The sequence below is a fragment of the Macrobrachium nipponense genome, chromosome 24 (genome assembly GCF_015104395.2).
Source record: "Macrobrachium nipponense isolate FS-2020 chromosome 24, ASM1510439v2, whole genome shotgun sequence".
NCBI classification, from domain to species: Eukaryota; Metazoa; Arthropoda; class Malacostraca; order Decapoda; family Palaemonidae; genus Macrobrachium; species Macrobrachium nipponense.
This window is the reverse complement of record NC_061091.1, coordinates 66,641,889-66,652,302: the sequence shown is the minus strand read 5'-3', so window position 1 is coordinate 66,652,302 and position 10,414 is coordinate 66,641,889. Positions and strand designations below refer to the sequence as shown.

The following is a 10,414-nucleotide window of genomic DNA, read 5'->3' as shown; positions in this document are numbered from 1 at the left end:
AGAGGATTCACTGCATCTGGAGATCATCTCCCAACTGCCCCAACTTCAAACACACCTGCCTCCTCCCAGTCCTCTGGCTTCCGTGGTACTTCACGTCCATCAACTTACCGAGCCCCATCAGCTTCTCCTCAGGGTTCTGCCAGCACCACATTCTCTAGCCAACGTCCATCTCCTCTCGCTGCTCCTCAAACCTACTCTTCTGGTGCTCGTCCCTCCTCTTCCTCATCTCGTCCACCTTTCGAAGAAGCTAATACCCGCAGTGAACTCAGACCAGATGGAAGTTATGCTTTTGCTTATGAAACGTCCACCCACTCAAGGAAAGAAGCAGGTGACACCAACAACAATGTTGATGGAGATTTTTGCCTTTGGTGAGATGATGGTCAACGACGACAGATCCAATATCAAGCTGGATCTGACACTGGATTCATTGCTGAGGGATCCCACATTCCTGTAGGTCCTATTGTCCCTGGAGCACCTTCCGGTCAGCCTACAGGTAGGATTACACCTGTAAAAGAAGTCCCTTTCATTGACCCGTTAGCTAATTCCAATGCTGATGCCTCCTATAACTTTGACTTTGACTCTGAACAGTATTCAAGATCAGAGACGGCAGATGCTGATGGAAATGTTAAGGGAACCTACACTGTCGTAGATGATGATGGAACCAGACGCACCGTTCACTTCCGTGCTGGAGAAGGTATTGGTTTCGAACCTCAGGAGGTGTCTTCCTCAAGGGGACCTCCCCCATCTCGAAAATCTCCCTCCTCTTCCTCTCCATCACACAGAGGAACAGTTGGCTCACCATTCTCCCCTGCAGGAGCATTTGCTGCTTCACCATCATCTCAAGTTGGAACGTTCTCTTCATCGTCACCTAGTGCCTCAACACGACCATCTTCCCCCTCACAGTATTCTGCTCCTTCTTCACAAAGACACAGTCCAGAAAACTTCAAACTCACTCAGTACGACGCCTCAAAGAACCCCAATAAATTTGGATACGTCTTAACTTTCAACTGATAATGGACTCGGGTGCACCTTTCTTACAAACAACAATGGGAATGTGATGTTAATGAACGGGATGAACCTTACTTAGTCATAGTTAATAATATTTTTATTATGAAACTAATGTATTATATTTTCTCACTATCACAGTACCTGCATTACCATGACAAGCAAAGCTTTGGCACATGTAAATAAAAACAATAAAAAGTGAGCAGAGTAAAAACCATCTTTATTCAACCTTCGTTTTACCTAAGATTCCTACACATTGGCCATGACTCCCATAAATACCATGAATATAAGTGATCATGACAAGCAAAATACAAAATAGTTAAAGACTTGAATAAACAAAACCTAACCAAAACACGCAACAATGCTGATAAATTTATGGCACAAAAAGATACCACTGCAATTCAGTCATAAACTTACAGAAACTATTTCTATTTCCCCAATCATTGCTAAATTCTGCGTATACTCAGACTAATTAATCTTCACTGGGTTGCAGATCAACAAAAACTTTCACTAATTTTTTTTAATTAATTATAATTTATTCCTGAAAACAAATTCACAGACACAATCTGTCACAACCTTCCGTTGAATCTCACAACCAGATCGTCTCCTCACTGTTTGCTGCCTAAATCTCTCATGCTATGTGCTTTGGTTTAAAAATATACAAGTGTGCCCTTCATAACCATAATGTGATTTCGGCTGAGGCCTACTATGAAGTGAATTGCAAACACTGACAGCAATCAATTACCCAACATATCATTAGTACCTAATTGTTCTGTCATTTAAACACCAGAGAGGATATTTTAATCGACTGGCTTGAGCTGCCACTGATGAAGAACAAGGCTAAATCCTCAGCTCTTGAAATAAACTTTGTCCAGATCCAGAAGTCTAATACACTCACGAGTATAATATATATATATATATATATATATATATATATATATATATATATATATTATATATATATATATCTTGAACGGGTTTTTAAGGCCAAATGACAAAATGAAACAAACTGCTACTGGCAACGAAACCTACCCTTGTTCGTTGCAGATCATTCTGGGGAGTTGGCCTGAAAAAGCAAGCTAGGCAAATAAAATCCCGTAGTTACAAACATACTTTTTATTTCCCAAATTAGCTAACATTAAAATGGAATAAAATCAATTAATAAAATAGAATAAAATGAATTAACTGACTCAAAAAAAAACTTAAACTATCGTTTTCCTCTCAAAATCATATTCAAGTAAGTACCCCCTCTTATCTCATAATGTCCGACTAATCCTAATATTTTAATAAGTCAACAGAAGTATTAGAGAGTCCATTTTTCTATATGGTGACTTCGAATCCATCTTATTCGATGGTTCTGCAACACCTCTTCCAGGAATGTTCCAAACTCTGTCACAACCAATCAGTGAGTCCTCTCTTAGCACTTATCCCCCCATAATAAATGTAAAATACTGTTCGTTACGAACACACACAGACACACCCTATGTTGCACACAACAAACACGGATGAGTTTTAGGGCAAAAGCCCAGGCACTGGGGCCAAAGAAGCCATTCAGCGCCGTAATGGAGAGTAAATAAATTACATTATAAATGATTTAATAAGTTTATGAAGAAAATGGTTCATATATAAATTACCATATGAGAAATGAATGAATTAATGAAGAAATGAATGAAGAAAATGCTTAATAAATAAATATATATATCTATGATGTAATAGATAAAAAATAATAAAATGTTATTAAAAATGTTTATAGACTTCAAAAAGGAGATGAGAGCAGAAATATCTGCTTCATCTCCCAAAATATCACAAAGGGATTTACCCCTAAGGTATCTCTCTCTCTCTCTGGTTAAAATATCTGGGGCAAGCAACCAGAATGTGCTCCACTGTTAGCATCTCGCCACAGCAAGCACAATCTGGGAGGCTGCCCTCTTCTAAAATAAACTGATGGGTCAAATAAGTGTGCCCAATCCTCAGTCTGCTTAAAACTATTTCTGTTCGCCTATCAGACTGGAAAGACGAAGGCCACGGCAATATATTATTTCTAATATTTCTGTACTTTCTATTATTGGCAAGATTAGGAGAGGTCCATCTTTCTTGCCATTTGCTTAAAATATAAGACCTAAAAGGACCTTTTAGACCTGTATGAGGCACTTTACTAAAGGCTGTTTCTGATGAGACACTAGCAGCTTTCGCTTCCCTATCTGCCATCTCGTTTCCGCAAATCCCCACATGTGAAGGGACCCAACAGAAAGAGACAGATTTACGCAAATAATACAAATGGAGGAGCGATTCCTGAACTTTTTGAACTAACGGATGGAAGCTATTGAATTTTTTAATAGCTTCTAAAGTGCTTTTGGAATCAGAGTAAATGACAAAATTAGTGCCGCTACTTTGAAAAACTATATCCAGGGCAGAGACTATGGCTGTTAATTCTGCTGTGAATATGGATGCAAAGTCAGGTAGTTTAGCTGTATATGCTGTATCACCAAGGATAACTGCACAGCCAACACCATTACTTGACTTTCATCCATCCGTATATATTTTTGTCACATTAGTATGGACAGTTTCGTGCTCCAAGAATTTTCCCCTAATCTCTTCCTCAGGACAGTCTTTTTTGTTAAATGCTTTTTTGCACACGGATGCTTCTGGAATAAGCCATGGAGGATACAAAGGATGTTTTTCTTCCATGACTTTCTGGGATTTAAGATGATTACCCCTAACATCTTCATTTAGTCTAACTTGGAATGGTCTAGAGGCTCTTATACCAGAAAAGACCCGGAGTCTGCTTCCCTCAGCACCTGGAAGGAGGGATTTTTGGGAGCACTTTTAATTCTAGCCGTGTACCTTAATCCTAGTTCTTGCCTTCTCAGATCAAGGGGAAGTTGGTTAATATCAACATATATGCTTTCAACAGGCGAAGTTCTAAAAGCCCCTGAGCATATTCTCAGCCCCATATTGTGTACAACGTCTAGTTCCTTCAGCCTGGTTTGACAAGCTGAGGAATAAATCTGACAGCCATAGTCTAGCTTGGATCTACACATCCAGTCATATAGTCTCAGCAGGGATTTTTTATCAGCTCCCCACCTAAATCCAGAAACAACCGTTAAAATATTCAGAGATTGTTTAACCTTAATCTTTAAGGCATTTATGTGGCTGGCCCATGTCAATTTTTGGTCAATGGTCATTCCCAAAAATTTCGCTTCATTTTCATAAGGAATGATAGATCCTTTTAAACTAAGTGTGGGAACCTCTTCCACACGCTGCCACCTAGTAAATCTTACAGAAACTGTTTTAGAGGAGGAGAATTTAAAACCATTCTCATCAGCCCACTTTGTAATGGCATTAACAGACCTTTGCAGATGTTTACATACTGACAAGGCATCATATCCTGTGAAGTATATTGCAAGGTCATCAACAAAAAGTGAGCATTTAACAGGTGATGATATTTGTTGGACTATACTGTTTATTGCCACTGAAAAAAAGTGTTACACTTAAAACGCTTCCTTGTGGAACACCCTCCTCCTGCACAAAAGGTTGGGAGAGTGTTGCCCACTCTAACCTTAAAAAATCTCTCTGTTAAAAAGGAATATAAAAATTTAATCATTCTTCCACATATGCCCATCTTGTGCAATTGTTTTATGATGCCAATTCTCCAAGTAGTGTCATATGCTTTCTCAAGGTCGAAAAATACGCCGATAGTCTGACATCGTTTGGGAAATCCTTGCTGGATTTGATTGGTCAGCCTCAGCAAGGGATCAAGGGTGGAACGATTTTTCCTGAAACCAAATTGAAATGGAGATATTAGTCCTTTTGTTTCCAGGTGCCAAACTAATCTGGTGTTTATCATTTTCTCCATCAGCTTACACACACAGCTGGTAAGAGCTATTGGTCTATAGCTGGTGGCTTGGGAAGCATCTTTATTGGGCTTTTTTATGGGAACAATTATGGATATTTTCCAGTCCTTGGGTAAAATTCCATTTTTCCATATTTTGTTTATAATCTTGAGTAGATACTTTTTGCCATCATCAGGGAGGTGTTTAAGCATTTCATATAAAACTGAATCACCCCCTGGAGCTGTTGATTCAGTTGAAGAGAGTGCCTCCCGAAATTCTCGTAAGGAAAATTTGTGATTGTATGGTTCAGATTTTCCAGATTCAAATTTCAGAGTCATTTCGGCATTCCGAATTCTTTGAAATTCTAGAGAATAATTGTCAGGGCTGGAAACTTGAGAAAAGTGTTTTCCCAGCTCATTGGCAACTTCAGTGGGCTCTGTGATCAGTGTTTTATTGACTTTTAATGAGGGTAATGGCGACGCAACAAATTTTCCACTTAGTTTCCTGATTTTGCGCCACACCACTCTCAATGGAGTTTTGGAATTGATTCCATTGATATAGTAAAGCCAACTTTCTCTTTTGGCTTTCTTGTAAAAGCGCCGCTGCTTGGCTAACGCACGATTATAGATTAATTTAGACTGAGGGGAGCCACTAGTTTTGTATTGTCGGTAGCACTTCCTAGTGACTTTCCTCAGAATACCACGTCTTATTCCACTAGGGAACTGCAGGTCTACGAGGTTTACCTTTTGTCTTGGGAATCGAGCCCTTAGCACTCTTCAGAGTGGATTCAATGAAAGTAGTCATAGGCATCCAGGTGAGAATGAAATGACTCAAACTCACTATCTAGATTGACTCCTTTCTTGAACTTGTCCCAGTCAGCATCCTCTACCTTCCACTTAGGTAATGTTTCAGATGGAGCATTTACAACATATTTCAGATGGATCGGGTAATGATCACTTCCATTCAAATCTTCATTAACAGACCAGTTAAAGTCAAGGTGGATATTTGTTGAGGAATGATTATTATGAATGCTGTGGAAGGTCATTGACCCATTATTATATAGGGCGACATCATTCGCATCAATAAGGTCCTCGATTATTTTCCCTTTGCTGTCTAAACACCGACTTCCCCAAAGGGGGTTGTGGGCATTAAAATCTCCTAATAAGAGAAAAGGAGTGGGAAGTTGGTTAATCAAGGACTGAATATCTCCAATGTTAAAAGAAAGGTCTGGTGGGAGGTATAATGAACAAACCGTTATCCTTTTGTCTAATATGACTGAGACAGCAACAGCTTGTAGAGTTGTATTTAATTGTAATGTGGAGTGCTGCAGAGATTTATTAACAATAATTGCAGCACCTCCATGGGCACGATCACCAATTGGGGGAAAAGAGTTTAAAATAGCATAATCAAGTCCAGGATTATAAGGAGAGTTACCTAACATAGTCTCCTGCAGGCATACAATCCCTGGATTGAATTCATGCATTAAAACTTTAAAGTCTTCTGTCAAGGCTCTGACACCCTTACAGTTCCACTGAAGGACATCGAACTTGAAAGTTAAGGTGGTAATTCTTGGCTGACAAACAGCTTTCTGAATTCGAGGCTGATGCTCAGGATTTTTACTGTGATTATGTGCATCACTACTGCTATTAGTCTTGGGGCAGCAAGACTGATGAGAACTCGCATGTCTCTGAACTGGATCTGCTTTCGGAACTATCTTCCTTGGCGGAGAGATCTCTTCCAGAACACTGTACCCATTTGAAGTTTTTATGATAAAACTTTCATTATTCGGGGATGTGTTTCTTATACACTTCCTGGTGGGTGCAGCTTTAGTTTTATCATGTTTCTTAGCGACTGTGATAATTGATGGATCAGCGCTAGATCTCTCTAGTTTGGACCACACCTTTGGTTGCTTCTTGGTGATATTATTATTTGTGGACGTTTGCAAACTTTGCTTAGGGGCTGAATTTGCAACCGTTACATTTGTATCAGCTTGAGAGGATAAATTGTCCATGCTTTTGGAAGAACAATTTTTAGTATTGGCCTTCAAAGCACTTGCTGACATAAGTTTCTGATTATCATTTCCTGTGCAAGGAGAAACAGGTTTCTGATGCTTACTGTTAGATTCTATTACTGGTGGCTTTTCATTGCTAGAACTCTTCATCAACTTTATTACAGAAGCATAGGTAGAGTTGGCACTCTTGTTAGCCCCCATTACCACATGCTTTGCTGCACTGATGCTGAGATGTTCATTATCAGCCACTGCCAACACATCTTGCTCAAACCTGTATCTGAGGCAAGTCCTACTGTTTGGAGAATGATCACCCTTGCACTGGAAACAATAACGGGCTGCTTCACACTTGTCCAAATTGTCATGCTCAGCAGAGCACACAGAACATCTCTCATTGTTTCCACATGAGTCTTGAATGTGGCCATATTCGAAACATTTGCAACATTGTTTAGGGTTTCTTTTATATTTTTTGACTTGCATCCTCTCATGGCTAACATTGATGGTATCAGGAAAGTAATTGGAGGAGAAAGTTAAAAGCATAGCTGCATCCCCTCCCAATTTTTTTACATGAGATATACAAGGAGGGCCCCTTAGGAGAATCTCCTTCTCATTAAAAACATGCACGTCTCTGGAATAAACTACCCCTTTCAGCAGGTTAAAGAATCTGTGCGATGTTATAGCCTCAAAATTTCCACTTTTTGGGGGTTTAAACTTTGATAATAAAATAGCTTGCATCTCATTGCCTGCAATTATGAGTAAGTTCTTTCCATATCGTTTCAGATTACCGTTAGGAATAGAACCCACTTTGTTCTCAATACATTCTGCAGCTTTAATGAAATTTTCCCTTCCCTCTTTATAACTGCCAACATGCCATATAGGGGGAGGAAGCGTCCTGGCATATGTTGCTGGTCCACATTCTTCGTTCTTAGGAACAAAATCGAATGGCTCATCATTCAAATTCCTCCCCGAAAACACCTTGGTGCTTAAAACAGTCATTTAGAATGTGGCCATTTAATTTCACTTGTGCCTCACTAGCTTCTTGGGGAGAGGAAAATCTAATGTATGCAGAAAAAGACTGCTTGTCTTTTTCTAGAAGCATCTTAATCTTCCCCACCTTACCAAACTGTTTTGCGACACTATGCAAGCACTCGTAGTCCAACAAAAGGCTTGCATTAGTGCAATAAAGCACTCTATTGTTCATGTCAAATCCACCAGTTTTAATAGAACCCTGGTGTCTCGGTGCATGGTTCTTTGTGATAGCCGAGCTCATATCCGTGTCCATGCCTGGAGTTGTCGCCAGTGCCGTTAAGTCGTCAGATCCAGGGGAGGGCAAACATTGGTCGATATCCATAATTTCAAATATATTTGTAGACTGCTTGGTTATATCAAGAAGGTATCGTGGGTCAGTCAGGTATTCACATTCTCCACCAATGGCACAAGTGAGAGTCGATTCCCAATGGTCCACACCAAACCCTACCCTTACGGGATAGCACCAATATGCTTGCAGTGGCCCAGGTATAAGCCTATCCGCCTGCTGGGAGTTCTGCCCCCACTAACGGGGACCAACTCCCCACTCCAAACGTATTGGTGGGCTTCCAGACAAAAGCCAGGAGTCCCTTCCCAAACACCAGCCCCCCTTGGTTTCCAATGGGCTGATGTTTGGAGATGTTTCCGTCCTCAAGGTAGCAATGGGAGGGTCCCATCACTACCTCTTGGGTCCAAACCATATCAGGTGGCGACTCAACCACCACAACCCCCACAATTAGCTTCGAATACAAACCCCTTTCAAAACACGATCCCTTCTCAGAATCACCTGAGCAGAAAAATTTAACAAAAGTGTAAAACTCCACATAATTAATCAGAAATGCTAATAAAAAATATTACATGAAGGAGAAGGATGTAGTAAGAATGAAAAAATTGCAAAAAGTTCTGACTAATTTAGTTGGATCAGCAGCTGGGCCCCAAGGGCCACTGAGAAAGCAACCCCACCAGGCATCAGAGCCCAGCTGCTCTCTAAGCCCCCTACCCACGCCAAGGGGTCAGCATCTAGGGGGACAACAAACACGGGGGCTCCATACCCGAAGTCCGTGATCTTCGAGGCATCATCGACCTCAAAGTACATTGGTAATCTATCCTGTCTGTTTTTTCATTTCAGCATCTTCGAGGAATCCAGCACTTGTCTCTAACTGACTTGTCTCTAACCGCAAAGAGCTGAGATTAACAATTCACTACCGTGCCTTTAAGATTTATATATATATATATATACATATATATATATATATATATATATATAAATATACATACATACACGTATATATATATATATATATATATGTATATATATACATATATGCAATATAGATTGACTGATTGATTGATGGTATTAGTTAATAAAATATCCGGCTCTACAATCTTCAACTACCGAGCTCCCCACCAACTGTGTAGCAATCGCAAAATTTAACGTCACTGTGACCGCAGGACGAAAACAATCAATCTCACTGAAATTTAAAAAGCAACAGAAACTAAAAGAAGGACAAAAGGAAGAAAAAATCAAAAGGGAAATTCAAAAGCACAAATACAAATGAAAAGGAAACTCCACACAAACAAAAGAATCAATATGGAAATGACGACTGGAATGACTAACGAAGGAAAACTCGAATTCGCAGAGATGTCCTCCCAGTATTTACAGATCAGCCTCCGCGACTTCATGACCTCAGAGATGACAGTCAGCTGATCAGACAATGATGAAATTAGGCTTCAAATCATTTCGATTGAAACAAGGGGACGTCCTCAGTCCAGCAAGACTATATCGGCTATTTTGGCTTCTCACCCTCAACTGTTTGACACATTAAGCTGAGAGAGAGAGAGAGAGAGAGAGAGAGAGAGAGAGAGAGAGAGAGAGAGAGTCACTATGAGGGGTCAAGGGGGGCCCAGGCGCCCCAGTCGGATTCTTTACACCCGAACTGGCCTCCTCAGCTGAAACTCACCATGTTACCTTTACAACTTATAAATAGCTGGGAAGTGAATGGAAATAATTAAAGGTTTTGATCACAAATGACAGATTTGTTCATGACATTTTGATCCAAATTAATATGATCAACTTATGTATGAAGTGACTGACACTATGGTTGCGGTTTTGAATAAGTGCAATGCATTTTGATGCTGCTCCTCAGAGTTCATTTCCAGAGAGAGAGAGAGAGAGAGAGAGAGAGAGAGAGAGAGAGAGAGAGAGAGAGAGAGAGAGAGAGAGGTTGGAATTTTGAAAAAAGAATCCCATATTAATAACAACTCACTGTTTCTTGCATAGAGGGCTCCTGATGGAAAAAACACTGAATATTAAATTGAAAGAAGTTTTTGGTCAAGTTGTCGAAATGGTAAATTTCATCAAGACTAGACCAGCAAAGGCTAGTATATTTGAACAACTTTGTGAAAACATGGATTCACAACACACTCGCTTGCTATTGCACACAAAAGTGAGATGGTTGTCAAGGGGAAAGGTACTCTGTCGTGTGCTTGGACTTCGCAAAGAACTATTGGCATTTAAAAAAAATAAATAAATAAAAGTAAA

At 39.9% G+C, this 10,414-nt stretch overlaps 2 protein-coding genes across 2 annotated transcripts in view; both read left to right on the top strand.

Annotated features, from left to right (window-relative positions):
* LOC135205581 (uncharacterized) overlaps positions 1-1,207 on the top strand; it is a 2,731-nt gene extending 1,524 nt beyond the window's left edge. Inside the window, 1 exon segment of the mRNA XM_064236348.1 lies at positions 3-1,207. Coding sequence (XP_064092418.1) covers positions 3-1,011 — 1,009 coding nt within the window. The 3' untranslated portion in view covers positions 1,012-1,207.
* LOC135205722 (nuclear pore complex protein DDB_G0274915-like) overlaps positions 1-10,414 on the top strand; it is a 20,309-nt gene that overhangs the window by 2,266 nt on the left and 7,629 nt on the right. The gene's annotated exons all lie outside the window — the stretch shown is intronic.